We start from the raw sequence: 16861 nt of genomic DNA on the forward strand, positions 1-16861 counted from the left end.
ATATATATATATATATAATTATATATAAATTATAGTAGCTATTTTATATTATCTATATAGCATATCTTCTGAATCTTTAATTAACGTTGTACACAGCAAATATAAAATTATATAAAATAGAAAACAATAAATAGAATTCTATTCTAAATTCGGACGTAAATTTTAGCTCGCCTAAAATAAGCTTTGGCGAAATTTGAGCTCTTGCTTCGAACAATAATGCAGCAGAGAACCAAGAAAGACCAGAAAAAAATTACGATTGCAAAGAAATTTCTTAAACGTTATTGATTATCTATGTAATAATAAATTCTGTAATAATAAATGATAAATGACTTTTATACGAGATTTCTTTTTTTCTTCAATGCGAATTTTGGCTAAATAAAATACACAAGACTCAAAGTAGATATTTCTTTTGTGGCGATTACATCGCCGCACGTTGTTCCGAAAAGATAAACACATTAGGACATATGTGACACACATACAATTAACACACATACGTGTTGCGTCGAAGTCACGTGTCGGGCTTAACGAATACGATAGGATTTTTAAACGCGAAACGCATTTCTTTTCGCCGGAGATTTCCGCATCAGTGAAACACCTGTCAACGTGATATATGTTCATATACATTCATTTGATTTTTAGCTATTCCAGACTATAATTGTAGCATCGCGTTCTTTTTTAGCAATTAAATAATTTATCTTTTAAATTTATATATATTTAGTTTGACGGCGACATTTAAACATGTACAATCGTGGACATATCGGTTGCGACACTTTTTTTTTTAATAGGTTTCGAAACGCACTAATATTTTGCAAATGCGAATCACGATCGATTGGTATACTGTCTAGACTAAAGATAGTACACTATCGTGGTTCGCATTTGCAAATTAGTTATCTATAAAATATATATATTATATATATTAAATATATATACTAAAAAAACCTATGAAAAAAAATGTTGCAACCAATATATCCACGACCGTACTTACTACCGAGCGATAGCGACTAATAATAAAAATGGTATATATTTGAATAAAAATGAATATAAAACAAAGAAGTAATTAGCGATGAAATCGTTAGGACATCAGGTCGACAATAAAATTTCGAGCAAACCAAACATTATCCGATATATCGCCTAAAATATATATGTATAAAATAAGTAATTTTCAGAACTGTTATGTAAATCATAGATAAAACTTCAACTTCGTTTTTAACTTCGTATTGTTTTTATTTCTTTGATAAGATGACATCTTTATGTACAAATTATATCAACCAACTTATTCTATAAAATTAAACAACCAGAAACACAATCACGATCAGAGTTCAATCATATTGCAGCATAATTATTATAACCAAATGTTATATCGAGGTGGATAACGATATTGAGATAGAAAATTACGAAATACCGAATATCCATTTTATTTACGTGCTTTTACATATGTGCGACTATATTAAAGAAAGATTACCGTTTTATGTCAGAGCTACTTTCGACAAGGCGGAGAATCCGTAAAAAAAATCGAAATATCCGAAGAGCTTACGTGTCCGGTTTGCGTGCCGGACACGTACTATTCGCATAGAAAAAAAAAACAGTTTTAACGTAATTTTTATGTAAAGATAAAACTTCGTTCGTTATCAATATTACATAAAAATGTTCGCAATAATTAAAGTTTTGCTTACTACCAATAATTATAGATACAATTATAAGAAATAACCCGATGTCTTTCTCTTCCTGCCTTTGCAATATATATTTCATATTATGAATGTTTATTAAAAATGCACGTGAAATCCATGTCATGCACGTACAAATCCCGAATCAGTTGGAAAACGATAAACTTTCAATGAAAAAAATGTCTGCATCAGCTTATCGCATTCCTTACAGAATGCAACTTTAAATTGCTTTGAATGTCCGAGGAATTCTGTCATAAATATGGAAATATCATCGAATTTATGGTTGTTTACGTAACGATTGTTTGCGCCATGTAGCGTCGCAAAAGCGAGAATTATTATTTAATAAGCGAGAATTACCTGCGTGAATGCGATTCACTCAGCAAAATTGAAACGAGCGGATATGCTTATCCACCGTTTTAAACCGCAAATTAAAAAGGCGCGCGATAATAATAATCGAATTATACATATTACGGATCAAGATACATATCATGGTAAACAGTAAGCATCATTGAAAATAAAATAGCGTCGTTAGATTAAAACGAGCATTGCACAAATGTATAACAATACCATTACCAAACTCACGCCAATTTTTCTCAATGTCGCGTTGCATTTTTTTTCCGCTGCTTTCTCGAAATAAGAATCAGTTAAACGTCAATTATTTCCGCTGCAAAATGCGTGAAATATTAATATTAACATATATTGTAATTAACTTCTCTTTCATTAAGTTAAGATTAAATTCGGTAATGAAACATCACTTCGTCTAATAATTGGAAATATGGAGAGGATTTATATCTGCATAAATTAAGAAAATATGTAGCATATATTACGCATTAACTATGTGAGATATCACCAAGCTATATAATGCGTCATATTGTAATTAATGAAACTTTTAGCGATTTTTAAAAGTAATTCAGACATTTTCTTTCGTTCTAGATAACACATAAATGATATATATTAGATAAGTCATTGAACGGCTGTCGTATCTTAAAAGATAGCGACACTTTTAAGCTAATATTTAATTAACTTCGTTATCGTCATTAATCGGTTTTGTAACAAGAAGTCTTTGAAATGATAGGAAAACTAGGCTAACACGTACACTGAAAAAAGTTGTTAAAATAATTAAATACGTTTTGTTGACAGTTTTTCTTTAGTAATTCAATATTATATACGCTTTCGAGTTAAACAATACGTCAACAATATTAACATGATATTTTTGTGAATTAACAAGTACTTTATTAAATTAATCAGTAATTGTTTGACAGCCTGTGACCGCCATATGTGTATAGTTAGACCAAGAAATATATTTTTTTTTTATTTTACATTTTTTTTCCCTCTCAGTGTAGGAGAAAAGTTTCGCTGGATTTTTGCCCCGAAAAAGTAGAGAGAAAAAAATCGAAATGAAAAATCAGTGACCAGTTACATGAATCTCTTGTCACAGTGAATCACATTTGAAACGGGGAACGTGAGTGCTCATACACCGCGAGATTACGCACCGTGGAAATTAGCCGTTGCACGGCACGTGCACATCGCGGCGGTGATGCAATTTGAAGACACACATGCCGCATGCCATACACTGACCGTCGTCTGAGTGTATATTTAGCGCGCCGAGTTCCCCGGAGTTCTCCGGATGAGTTCTCCCGCGAACAATTCCCGTCGCGGGCTCTCGCGAGAGGAGGATCGACTTACCTTTCATCGTGCGTGCGGCCGATCGCTGACAACACCTCGCCGTTTCTCTTCAGCCCGAGCAGCCTGCAGGAATTTATTTTCGACGTGCGATTTCCACCGCCGCGTGATGCCGAGTGCCCGAGAGATCGGAGCAAACTAAAAACGAATCTTAAGTTTGCCACCACGCTGCCTTATCGGCGCGGAAGGGTGAACCGTGGGGCGGCGCGCTCGCGACACACACTCTTTGAAAGACACGAATTCATATCCGATCATTATCCACTTATCGCGTTTAATACACTCTCGCCGTTTCAACAAACGACCTGTCTCACCTTCTCAGAGACTTCCGCGCCTCTGCACCTAGGAGTATATAGAGCTATTGATCGTACTCGCAACGCTGGTTGTACCATGTGCCAAACCTCGCTTTCCTACAATTTTTTTCGCACAAGTGACATAATACAAATAAACACGTCGATATAGGAAGATCAAAAGGATACAAGACGTTTTTACAATGGATACACTTTAATATCAAAATTAATAAAAAAATACGATAAAATTGATTATAAATGCTTTAATCTCTCTAGAATGTTAAAAAAGGTGTTCCGATTCTTTCGATCTATCCGACATTGAAAATTCCTTGTGATGTAGACTAAGAGTATATAAAAACATACCCGAGAAAAGAATCGTTAAGATCTCTGCGGTCATCAGGCTTTTCTTTGTGACTACTCCGATTCGAAAATATAAATGTGTGCACTCCTCTTATCTCCGTTAAATTGTCAAAAATCTAGCAAGTTTCACATATAAAACAATTTGCGTGGCCGAATAAAATTTATTTGTCGAATGCGAATTCACTGAGTTTGCTGCTGACAGATCGCTTCGCTTCGCTAGTGTGTTCGTTGTCTGGACTCGATAATTTCCGTTTCTTAAAGAGTTCTGACGGTCCAGCCGCGCTGTCTCCGTTCGACTGCGCCGTCTCTTCCTTGTAACGCGCCAAACCGATTTTAGTTAATTCACCAACGTTTACCTCGGGAAATTCTTCCTGCAGACTCTTCTTATTTTTGGCATACCAATTGACGAACGACTCTTTCTTAGGCTCAGCTTTCGACTTCGCTTTAACAGGCGGGACTTTCGTTAACGCGGGTTTCTGGGGTTTCTCTGGTAAACTGTTTAAACCAGCTAAACCTGTGATAATGCAGTCAAAATTTTTTTTTTAATGACAGAGCAAAAGTGTTATAGAATCTAAAAAAGGAACAAAAATTATTTACCTCTTGGCGATAGAGATGGATTTCCGGCTTTTAAAAATGGATTTACTCTTTTTAATGTTTGACTCATGGCCAATGGCTTAATCTCTATCTCCGGTTTCTTAACGGGCAGTAAAGACACATCGTCTTCCTCTTGACTATCGACGCTAAAATTACCGTTGCTCGCAAAATCGTTTTCTTGCTGATTTTCCGTATCGTCTTCTTTTGTATCTTTGGACTTCGCGTCAGCGATCGTTTCCAGTTTATTTGCCAATGCCATTTTATTTACACGCAAGGCATACCGTACAGCCAAGTCTATCACTTTCGTCGACGCAATCTGTTCGCAAATATCCACTGCGCGATACTCCAAGTTGCTTCTGCAGGCAAGCTGATTGCGAGAGATTTACGTATCATTAATTATCAGCAAAGAGATAGAAAGATTCAATGTGTCAAATTTCTAATAAAAGTACTAGTTTTAGAATGGAAACGAACGTATTATTAAAATTACTTACCGCTATTAAAGTTAACATCGTTTCAGTTTCCTCCAACGGACTGCTTCCTATCTCCCACAGTTTACGTTCCTTCTCAGTTTTCTCAGATTCCGGTTCGCACAGGGGTGTAGATAAAGATACCTCGGTGATTATCGGTCGCGGGGTTGTCGGCGGATAGTAACTGCCTTTGCAGAGAATACACCGCATATTCCGTTCGTACTCGCTCACGCCGATTATGAAATAGTGATCCGCTCTACCTTTTCCCTAAAGCGAGAAATCTCATGTTACGCGCACCGAAAAAAAACTTGAAAAATTTATCCGTAATTTGCAATACCTGTGCATTCGCGTCACGGAGCACTCTCCATTGACAAGATCTCCTGTCGTATATCCTGATAACATCGTCGGAATCCATGACAGTGGGTGAACGAGCGTCCGATAATCCCAACCACATGAGATCCGATGCTGGCGAGAGCGGAAGCGTTAGAGTTTGACTGCGTAAATGCGCTCCCTGTATTTGTATCCATAATAGATTTATATTCTGATCACCTGCTGGACCTTTTTGTAAAAAAAAATTAAACGCCTTAAATACATATGTAATTAAATACATACATGTAAATTATCGGACTTTTAATTATGTCAACTGAATGGAAAATTGTCTTACCAATTCCAGCGTGATAAGCTATCACAAGATGATTTCCTAGACCATTCATCGCAACTACAGGTCCGGGCATAGCTAAAATTTCACGTTGTGTCCCTCCTATCATAAATATCCTTAAATTTCTCCTAGATGTTGCTACTGCAACGAAATTATCACCGACCGCTAAGCATTCGTTTTCCTCGCCTTCTGGCAAATCCAAAGACCATTCTTTATTTCCGGAGCCCCAACCTGATACAGAAAAACAACCGAATTTATTATGTATTTCATATATATCTAAAAAATATATATATGTACATTTTTTAGATAAAAAATAAATAGCTAAATTTGCAAAACTTAAATGTCTTCCATATTCGTTTATGTTTTAAAATAATTGGACAAGACTGCTGAGATATAATGCACATATTTACTATTACACACAATTATATCTTTTGTTCATTTTGACACCTATTATTATCTAATCTTATTGATTTCCATTAACATATCCCATTTCGCGTGAGTCACCGGTGATAACTCATAAAACTGGTGCGATATGGAAATGTGTTAATAACAGTTAACGAGCAGAAGAAAAAGAACAAAGTAAACATTGTTTATTTAAAATATTTAAATTTATCACCAGTTTTATAACTTGTCACCAGTAACCCACGCGGCATGGCATGTTAATAGAAATCAATAAAACAAGATAATAATAGGTGTCAAACTGAACAAAAGATAATGCCACAATGGACACTTTGAGAATTTGTTTTATAATTTATAAAATAAAATCCCTTTTCTCTAAATATCGACATTCATAATTTTGTTTCTTGTTTTAAATTCTGGATGCTGAAGTATTAACATATACAATTATAAATTACTATATGTAAATGATAAAATAATCAAAATAACTAACCTTGCAGAGCTATTACGACAATCTTACTAGGGTCATCTTCAGAAGAGGTACAGCTTAGAACAAGTGCTTGGGTCGATAGGGCAGCTAAAGAATGTCGCAAATAATTATTTATATGCATGCTGCGATGAACCGTGACATCATGAAACTCCACCTCAATGCTGCTCTCTTCCCCGTCCTCCGATGAGAAGCATCTGACCATTCCCACATCGTTCCACACCTATGTGAAAATTGCACAAAGATTAAACTTATCTTTAAAGATTGTTATAAGTGTTATACATGCATAAATTAATATTGTACTGTACCATGAAATATGATAACAAGTGAGAGGGTGTGGATCCTGGTTGGAAAGGTGACTGCAATTTCACGTTAGGTATAAAAGATTTTGTGTCACATGGAGGCTTTTCAGAATCTGCATCCAAATGACTAATCTCATCATCCTCTAGATTGACGGAGGCCTTAATTTTATTCAGGGATATCACGTTTTCTCCATCGTCGTCCTCGTCGTCCGGTAAAGCAATATCATTCTCCAACACATCTTCATTTTTCTCAAAATCAAAGGCTTCATTTCTAGGCTTACTAGTACTTTTCTAAAAAGATTATTACAGATATCCTAAATTATTAATAAAATCTGCATTCACATATATATATATAAAATATGTATACAGATATATTCAATATATTCTCTTACCACATCAATGCATCCTAATTTTCCCAAGGCATCGCAGAATGCAATTTCATTCGAATGATCTATGTGCCACGCCAACGCAGTGATTTTGGTATCTTGCTCATGTTCGAGATATCCAATCGCTTCCTTGGTCTCTACATTCCACACAACTATCTCACCATACAGTGAACTAGCGGCGATGCGCGTGCCACACTCGGAGAATTTACAAATGCTGAGCTCCTGCATGAAAATAAAAAAAACAATGATTCATCAATTAAAAACAGGATAGACAAAAAAAACGGAGACAGCAGACTTACAGTCTTTAAAGTGGGACACCTCAGTCTACACAATTCCTTCCAGGACGATCTCTCCATGATAACTACATCCTTGTTAGATGGATACGCTAGGCTGCTGCCGTCTGTACATTTGAAGGAGGGTGTGCAATACGATTTCGCAGTAAAAAAGGAGTTACATTTTGGCACAACATTATTCCAAACATGTACGGTTCTCTTTTCCTTAATGTTCCATACACGAATGGATCCATCGGCGCTGGAAGACGCCTGGAAATATCAGTTTCAAATCTGAGATTTCATTATCGCTTTTATTATCGATAAAAACATTAGAGAATGATATAACGGATTCTTACCACAAACTCTTCCTTTGGGTCTAAAGACAAGCCTAAGATAGGTGCTTCGTGACCTTCCAGTTCTATGCTGTCTGAGGTATTAATGTTTGTGACTTGTATCCGCATATCGCTTAAAAAAAAAGATCAAGTTGCTGAAAAATTGTCAACCTGTGTATACAAAATATATATAACGAATATCAAATTTGCTCGTCATACCAGGCGCCAGATACTATTAAACTGCTGTCTTTCGCCGTTGCCAATGCTGAGACCGGCGCCGAGAATCTGGTGACTATTCCCTCCTTCTCTAAATCGGGATAAGTAAGAATTTGCACGGTGTTATTGTCATTTCCCACAAAAATTTTGCCGTCCTGAAATCAAAAGCTTTACTATTTATACAGTCGCGTCTCCTTTAAGTGCAGTCTTTCACATTTTTGAAGCATGCTGCTCACTGATGGCAATTTGCTCTTGGCAACTTATCAAGCACCTTCGAGATAGCAGTGATCGCCTGTTCCGAGATGCAACTGGTGGTCGGGTCATCGTCCATCAAATCTAACCAGGATCTAACGTCCCCATCGCATCCGCAAGTGATGAGTCCTCTCCTACGATCACAGACACGATCATCATTAACTTTCTCGCGACAGATTTCTGTACATGTGCACAGAGAGCGATATACGTGTTGTCATTTACCTCTCGCCGGAATAATAGCAGACGTCGGTGTGCCCTTCCTGATGAGCGTATCGCATGGGTTTCCTTATCAATGACATGCTCACGGGTTACCGCCGATATTCACGTGATAAAAACTATCAAAGGCACTTGTGTCTTTCAACCTGTAAATATGTTTCAGAATATTATCGTTAGAGCTTGCTTAGCTTACACAAAAGAAAAACGAAATGAATGTATAAGCAGTGTAAGAAACGTATGTACCTGCTCGAGGTTCATTCGCTTTACATTTTCAGTCGTGCAATGAATTGTGCGCGCCTTTTTAACCGTGCGTTCCTTTACTCCAGTTTTTGTGGTTACTCCCTCCCCTACTCCCGCAAAATATAAACATGAGAATTGGCAGCCGTTTCATTTCAAAGTAGCAAAAGTAGCGGATCAGAACAGAAAATCGGATCTGTTTGTTCTCTCACGCATCTAATTTATATGTGAGCTCAGCGGAAAAATATTTAAATACGAAACGTATAAACATTTAAATATCCACGCCAATCCACACATCTGGCAGCGGAAAGAGTAAAAAAAAATGCTTTCTCTCGACGAGGACGACGAGTTTCGGGACGCACTGGCATCTAGGGACTAGAATTTTCCCCGAAGTGACGTATGTACGAAAAAGAAACTAGAATTTTTGTCCAGAATGATGTATGTACGTTAAGTTGGCGCAACTGCGCGCAAACGTGTTTCGCGGGCACGTTCAGCAGCAGCAGCAGCAGCGCGCACGACGACAGTGAGAGCAGCCCTTTTCCCATGATGGCCGAGGTCGCGACGAGGACCTCGTGAATTTTTCTGTGATACCTCGGGGTTTTTGTATATTAGAATGACCATGATCTCCAAAACCGCGGTCGGTATCGCCGTCGGGATCGCCGGGATCTTCGTCGGCTACTGCTTTTACTTCGACCAGAAGCGCCGCAGTGATCCCGATTTCAAAAAGAAGCTCCGCGAACGTGAGTCCCGTGATGATCCTCCGCTCTCTCTCTCTTCCGTGTCCGCGTATCCTCGTCGGAGCGCGCGTGCCGACTTCCTCGTGCCGACGCACCGACTTCGGGACGAGCCAGGCGCGCCTCGCGCGTGAAGACGAGCACGGGTTCCTCTCGACAACCGGCACCGCAGATCCGTCGCCGCACAGTCCATTTTGTACATGTGCACACGCTTAGCGTGCAAGACGTGCTATTTATATATAAAGAATCATTCCGTTGTAATATCGATTGCATTGTAACTGTAAATATGTAACCTGCGGTGGTCGAGGCTGTAGAAGGATTTTACTTAGCTCTTGTTTTGAAGAAAGCTTCGTTTTTATTTTACAGGTAGAAGGGCTAAGAAGCAGGCGCAGAAGGCTACCTCGAAGATACCGGATTTGAGGGATCACGAATTGGTGCAGAAGTTCTTTTTGCAAGAGGTAAATCTCGTCGATTTTGTCTACCGTCTGGTCTCGATTTCTTGAAGCGCGTATTCAAACATGCGATGTATCACGCGGTTCAGGTACAACTCGGCGAGGAGTTGCTTGCTGTCGGTGAGATAGACGGCGGAGTCGAGCACTTGGCCAATGCGGTGGCGGTCTGTGGACAGCCAGCTCAGTTGCTGACAGTACTCCAGAAGACTCTGCCGCCGCCAATCTTCCAAATTCTGGTGCAGCGACTACCAGTTGTCGGCCAGGTATGAATCAGTCGAGAAGAAATATTATATTGAAATGAGGCAACATTCTTTTCACCTGCTTTTTTTTTTACAGAAGATAGTATCGCAAACTCAAATGGCGGAGGAGGACGTTGAGTAGAGGAATATAAAGTTTCGTTGACAATATTTGAATCTGAAATTAGCGAGGAGTCTCTGCTCATTTTTGCACAATATGAGTGCGAATATAGTTTACCGTCTAGAAAAATCCTACAATTGTACAATTCGTTGTCCTGTATCGAACTTCCATTTTTCTTAAGTAGACGTGCATGTACCAAACTGTATGTAAGAAATTTTTACAAACATTCATTATTTTATTATAAGCGGATATATATATTTTTATGTCCGTTTATTTGAATAAAATAAATTTTATCGAATAGCGATTCTGACAATTTTTGACAGATATAAAGCTTATAGTTATTCTGATGTCAAATCAGGATTTAATTTCTCCGCAATACAATTGTTGTATGTTCTTAAAAAAAAGATGTAAAGATCTCTGAGGTACACATAAGGCTCTAAGTATTTCCGTGAAAAGTATATATTCAATACAAAATCTTGCACATTATTGAAATATTCGTAATCTTAATGGATTTAAAATCTATTCAGATGTAACTATCACAGCATTTTGTATGCAGTCACTCACTCTTTCTTATTTGTATTGATTTTATATTCTATGAGAAAAATGTGTAATTTGTCCTTAACGATTCACGTTCGCATATCCTGCTTTTACCAATAATATTTTTCTAATACCAAGAAATTTTCTTTTTGTTACTTTGTTTATACATACTATATGTATATTATTGATTTGTTATAATAGTTAAACGAGTTATTGTACACAGGTTACAAGTTCCATCAAAATATAAATTTCTAAGCAGATTACATATAGTTAGTGTTTCAGTCCGATTCCGAGCAGCATATGTCGCATATATGTGTTCAGGAGTTGACGCTAATGAAATAAATCAGTAATGTTTTGATTAAAGTTGCGTTCAGTAGAATACGCTGTCACTATCACATTTGCGATACTGATGAGCATATACGTTGCCTTACCTTGGTGTAGTAAATGTGGAAAAGTGACTAGTACAACGCCACAATCTGTGGATCCAATTGTAATCTTAAACAATTATTGTAATCGTCGTGAGCTACGATGTTGACATATTCAGTATATTGCACATTCAACATTTACAAAAAAAAAAAATATGAGAGATTTACCTCCTGTGCTCTCAGATGTATCATTATATTCTGGAGGCATTTACAAAAGTATGTATCACAGTTGGAAGATTATTGTAAATCTTACGATGTGTGTATCGCTATGAATTTGTGCAGAAATATGTATTTTGTAGATAAAATCTAATGTCATTACACAAATGCTATAAATGCTATAAACGCTATAAATTATTTTAAATATAGATACATGTTATATCCCAAGATATTTAACTCTCTATCTCTATCTCTCTCTAACATAATAAACAATTCAGATACACATTACTTTCGATATGATAAATTATATTCTTATAAAAGAGATACACTTGAAAAGAGATTCTATCAAATTAGCACAAATTGAAGAAATAAAAATAAATAGAAAATATTTATTGTGCGCACAGGAATACTTCGGGAACATATTTTAAGCGTACATTAAATTACTATTTGAAATAAGACACAGTCGAGATAAAATATAAAACTTCTTTATTTATACGTGTATAAATTTCTTCTCTATTGTAGCTTTAATAATTCCCACATACATAATCATACCTACACATTACAGTCTTATCTATATACAATTATATACGTGTTTCGCACACAAGTACCAAGAATATTTTTATGATCGGCACATAAATAACAGACGGAAAACCCAATTATGAACAGTGAAATTACACAATGCTCTTGATACTTTGTAACTTTATATATATTAATAACATTTCGAAATGTGAAATAAAATTTTGAGTTATTCTCTTAAAATGAGGCATTCAAAAAATTCAACAAAATCAAAGATTTACAGTATGCTATATCATGAGCTATATAAATTGTGCACGTACAAAACTTGACTATTACAATCTGTTTGATGTAAACGGCATTATATGTATATATCACATTAATTGTTAACAATCTGTACATGGCAGTGTTTTGCAATAAACTATTATTTTTCAACAATAAAATTTATATGTAATATTATAATATAATATAATATAATAATATTATAATATAATATAATTATAATATAATAATATTATAATATAATATAATATTTGGTTCAATCAACAACGTGGGTTATTTACATAGCCATACATTTGAACATATAACAATAATCCTCACATCATTCGTGAGTACAATTTAATCAAAACAGAAACACATTGTATTATATATTTTACACGATTATTCCCAATATTTTTCAGTGCTATATTTACAATTGCTTTGTACTTTTCCGGACTCGTTAAATAGAATGAACAAAATGTGTACGACATACGCGAATTCAGGACAGCAACAGTAAATGAAATAACAATAAATATGATTTGAACTTAAATCGAGTTTTCCATCTTGAGCATGCACAAGTAGAAATATATAACGGGTGTTCACACAGTCATCGGGCGTCGACAGATCGGGGGAATTATTAATTAATTGTCATTCACATTAATAATACACATTCTCTCTGTGGGCACATTTGCAACCAAAAATCGTATTTGACAATTATTTTGAATCTAGGATTTCATTTCTAGCTTGCGACATTACGTCGAGGGCATTTTTCTTTATAAGACTCTTAGCCAGATCTTTACCAAGAACCTCTGCACCGAGAAGACTTATACTGCTTATTTTACTGGGAACAACGCTACAATAAAGGCGTGGTTCCTGATATGGGCATTTCCTATCGTAAAACAAAAAAAAACGAGTCAAACGAAATATAAAATAAATAAAATCTGCATTGTGCTCAAAGATATTCACTGCTGGCATAGCCATGAATATTGACATGTGTGTGCAAATCTAACGTAACGTACAAAAATCATATTCAACTCACCGAGGAGGCTCGCCATCGTCATCGGGTAAATACAACTTGCTTTTGCAGGTATCTGTAATCAGAGTTTGACCGTCTAGAGACCACACAGCACCGGTAATCGTCAACTCGTTCTTCTCCAAAGACGAAGCCACCGCGACTGGCGCGGAACATCCGCCGCCGAGAGTTTTCAGAAATGAACGCTCGCATACGCATGTCAGTGTTGTTTCTAAATCGAACAACGGCTCCAAGATCGAACGTATATCCCAATCCGACTCTCGGCATTCGACGCCCAGCGCACCCTGGCCGACGGCATAGAGAGCTTCCTCGGGTTCCAGAAGCTAGTGGGAATACATATATTAGTCCAAGCAAATTTTACAGAATATACCAGAGTGGAAAGTGAGACGAGAGATCATCCGTACCTGGCTTATTCTGTCTTCCCAGCCCATTCGCTTTAAACCAGCAGCGGCTAAAATTATCGCGGCGTAAGGCCCATTTTCGTCGTCTAGTTTTTTCAATCTGGTATTCAAGTTACCGCGAATGTTTTCCACCTTCAAATGCGGCATGTTCCGTGATAATTGCGCGGACCTGCGTAAAGAGCTAGTACCTATGACACTGTCCTTTGGCAATGAGGACAATGTCTTGTCTTTGAATTTCTTCGACATGACCACCGCGTCACGTGGATCCTCGCGTCTGCAAAAATTATTAATTTTTTATTGACCTTAATGAATATTAACACACGTTTTACGGTATAATTTAGAATATAAATATTTTATAGAGTTCATTTTTTGCAAATGTACACTCGTGCACTCGCAAATTGTGCACTCGTTTCGCAACTACCAGGCATTTAGTTTAATAGCTCGAGCGAATACTAATTTGAAGGTGATTATCGTATAATTATTTTAAAAGTATGAACTAATAGCTTGAAGATAATTCTGATAAGGAAGCGTCAAGGTCGAAGTTTCCGTGTTGCAAGCAATTGATATTGCATACAGTTTGCGCGCGTACCAAAATGGGATTCCCAATAAGGATGGTTCTACAAATAAAGGCAGGATGTTTCTTTCATAAGAACGACAGAATGCGATAAAGTGCATTTGAATTTAAAATGTGTATAAGCCTCCATCTTGGGAATAGCGAGACATGTGCAAAATAGCAAAGTCAACTCTTGCTGAAGCGAAAAAAAAGACGAGTATGCAGAACGAATATAATTATTGCCATTAATTTACGAGAAAACAGCTCGAGTTTTCGATGCGTTTAACAGACTGCGCCTCACTTTAATATTGCGCCTAGGGCCATTCCTGCCGGCAGCGTCGTTGGCAAATCTTTCAGTGAATGCACGACGAAATCAACGCGACCCTCTTCCAAAGCCAGCTCCAGCTCTTCCGTAAATAAAGACTTCTCCCCGATCTTCGGCAAAGACTTGTCCAGAATCTTATCTCCCTTAGTACTCATCGTTACTGCAATTCGATTTCGATTTGATAAGATAAAAAGTTTCTTGTTTTATAAACAATCCGATATTCGACATACTCGGCATGCTCTTTTGCTGACAAATAAATATGATAACGAGTAGCATTTCATTAAATGCCAGTCATGGAACATGAGCGTAGCAAGAGAAAGCTGCTTATTAACTTATTAACTATTACTTCAGATACTTTAAATACATTACGTAGTAGATATGCAATCAAAAAGAGGAAGAAAAGTTGTGAAATTGTCGCGTGATATTGAAATTGTGAAGTTACATTGAATTCTTAGATTCTTAGACTTCTTCAGAACAAAAAGTGACTCAGAATAACTGATAAGTTGTTGAACTGCATATCTTACCTATTTCGAATTCTTTTTTCGGATAAATTTCTTTCAGACATTGTATCACGTGTTTAGTTTGTATCATGGCCAACTGAAAGATTTTAAAATACATTATTCATTTTCGAGCTAAAAAAATGCTTCTTTGCAATCTCATAAAATAAAATACAATAAAAAATATATATAATTAAATATGTAAAGTTGTATAATAGTGTTATAAAATAATATTATATAAAAGTGTTATAAAATAGTGTTATAAAATAATGTTATAAAATAGTGTTATAAAATAGTGTTATAAAATGGTATTTTAATAACATTTAGAAGAAAATTATTTTGCAATTCTAGTACATTTTTTATACAAATATTTGATAACATATTAATTATCGAATCATTGTGAATCGTTACTATAACGAAGAAACAAACAAAAAAAACTGAACGATTTAAAAAAAAAACATTCATTTTCGAGCTAAAAAAATGCTTTTTTGCAATCTCATGAAATAAAATACAATAAAAAATATATAATTAAATATGTAAAGTTGTATAAATATGTATAATAGTGTTATAAAATGGCATTTTAATAACATTTAGAAGAAAATTATTTTGCAATTCTAGTATATTTTTGATACAAATATTTGATAACATATTAATTATTGAATCATCGTGAATCGTCATTATAACAAAGAAAAAAATTAAAAAAAAACTACAAGATTTAAAAATATACATTATTCATTTTCGAGCTAAAAATGCTTCTTTGCAATCTCCCTTCCTTGCAATTGTATAATAAAATACAATAAGAAAAAGATATATAATTAAATGTGTGAAGTTGTATAACAGTAATGTTATAAAAATGGCATTTCAATAACATTTAGAAAAAAATTATTTTGCAATTCTAATACATTTTTTATATAAACATTTCATACATATTAATTACCGAATCATCGTGAATCGTCATTATAACGAAGAAAAAATTTTAAAAACCGCTGAGTAATCGCGCGTAGAGGCACAAGCGCCGCCAAGACGCGCAGCAACGGATTACGTAAAATTTAATTATTATCGATAAGAAATGACATGTAATCAGTCGTTTAGAAGGAGAACGGAGTTCAATCTCGAGATGTAATACACGTAATAAATAACAATTACATGACCCGGAGCTCTCGCGCTCGCAAGCGCAACGAAAGTCATCTCGAGGATCATCGATCGACATCGAAGACGAGATCCGTTCGCGCGATCCGCGGTTTTTGCAGAACAAAAAAAAAAGTTTTCCTGCCAAGCAGCAAAGTCGAAATCGTGCGGAAACCTTACCTCGCTTTTCCGAGATCCAACTCGGATTACGTCACGTTTCTCATCGCCGTTCATGGTCGCGTTTCGAACACCAGACACAATTCGAGCGTCGAACTTTGGAATGTATATTAGGTACCAGACATCAAGATCGAGAAATTAACGAGGAACATAGGAATGTGGAGGAAAGAGAGAGAGAGAGAAACAGAGGCTCTAATTGGGTCGAGATACGTGAACACTTTCACTGAAAACCGCGCCTAACCTCTCGACGACTTTTTGTGTCTTTGCGAGCGAGATGTGCGAGGAAAAGAGGGATGGGAACGGGATGGTGTTAATGTGCGCGGGCTGAGTTACGTTCCTTTCACAGTCACTGGCACTGCAGCAGAATGTGAAATTGACTCGGGAGAGTTTTGGAAGAACGAAAGTTAAACTACCGCCATGGTGAACGCAACGCGACTGGCCTCTCGGACGAGAATGCTGATTGCTGACGAAGCAGACGAAGCGGAGTTAGAATGACATCGCGAGTG

At 36.3% G+C, this 16861-nt stretch overlaps 4 protein-coding genes across 8 annotated transcripts in view; 1 reads left to right on the forward strand and 3 right to left on the reverse strand.

Annotated features, from left to right (window-relative positions):
* LOC105451529 (organic cation transporter protein-like) overlaps window positions 1–3784 on the reverse strand; it is an 8122-nt gene extending 4338 nt beyond the window's left edge. Inside the window, exons 1-2 of one of the 4 annotated variants that reach the window (XM_011692033.1) lie at window positions 3351–3784; window positions 2247–2328 (exon numbers count right to left, since the gene is read on the reverse strand). In XM_011692033.1, coding sequence (XP_011690335.1) covers window positions 2247–2274 — 28 coding nt within the window. In that variant the 5' untranslated portion in view covers window positions 2275–2328; window positions 3351–3784. The other 3 variants (XM_011692031.1, XM_011692032.1, XM_011692034.1) reach the window with 3 other exon arrangements.
* Window positions 3785–3882: 98 nt separating this feature from the next.
* Window positions 3883–9133, reverse strand: LOC105451528 (WD repeat and HMG-box DNA-binding protein 1). Of its 2 annotated transcripts, XM_011692028.1 has the most exons (14): window positions 8816–9133; window positions 8579–8718; window positions 8376–8490; window positions 8108–8259; window positions 7913–8021; window positions 7584–7826; window positions 7291–7506; window positions 6905–7189; window positions 6603–6819; window positions 5720–5944; window positions 5393–5613; window positions 5080–5322; window positions 4592–4955; window positions 3883–4508 (listed from the first exon to the last, which is right to left on the reverse strand). In XM_011692028.1, exons 2-14 carry the CDS (start codon window positions 8653–8655, stop codon window positions 4156–4158), a joined length of 2820 nt encoding a protein of 939 aa, XP_011690330.1. In that variant the 5' UTR covers window positions 8656–8718; window positions 8816–9133; the 3' UTR covers window positions 3883–4155. The 2 variants fall into 2 exon arrangements, with proteins under 2 accessions (XP_011690330.1, XP_011690331.1); XM_011692029.1 differs by lacking the exons at window positions 8579–8718; window positions 8816–9133 and having other exon boundaries at window positions 8341–8431.
* A 159-nt stretch (window positions 9134–9292) lies between these two features.
* LOC105451530 (mitochondrial import receptor subunit TOM20 homolog) lies at window positions 9293–12418 on the forward strand. The gene is made up of 4 exons (XM_011692035.1): window positions 9293–9549; window positions 9910–10001; window positions 10085–10258; window positions 10332–12418. Exons 1-4 carry the CDS (start codon window positions 9423–9425, stop codon window positions 10374–10376), a joined length of 438 nt encoding a protein of 145 aa, XP_011690337.1. The 5' UTR covers window positions 9293–9422; the 3' UTR covers window positions 10377–12418.
* A 168-nt stretch (window positions 12419–12586) lies between these two features.
* LOC105451531 (porphobilinogen deaminase) lies at window positions 12587–16828 on the reverse strand. The gene is made up of 6 exons (XM_011692036.1): window positions 16359–16828; window positions 15078–15150; window positions 14530–14713; window positions 13679–13949; window positions 13281–13597; window positions 12587–13130 (listed from the first exon to the last, which is right to left on the reverse strand). Exons 1-6 carry the CDS (start codon window positions 16410–16412, stop codon window positions 12956–12958), a joined length of 1074 nt encoding a protein of 357 aa, XP_011690338.1. The 5' UTR covers window positions 16413–16828; the 3' UTR covers window positions 12587–12955.
* Between the last annotated feature and the right edge of the window lie 33 nt (window positions 16829–16861).

This window comes from Wasmannia auropunctata, unplaced genomic scaffold (genome assembly GCF_000956235.1).
Source record: "Wasmannia auropunctata unplaced genomic scaffold, wasmannia.A_1.0 LD336050.1, whole genome shotgun sequence".
NCBI classification, from domain to species: domain Eukaryota; kingdom Metazoa; phylum Arthropoda; class Insecta; order Hymenoptera; family Formicidae; genus Wasmannia; species Wasmannia auropunctata.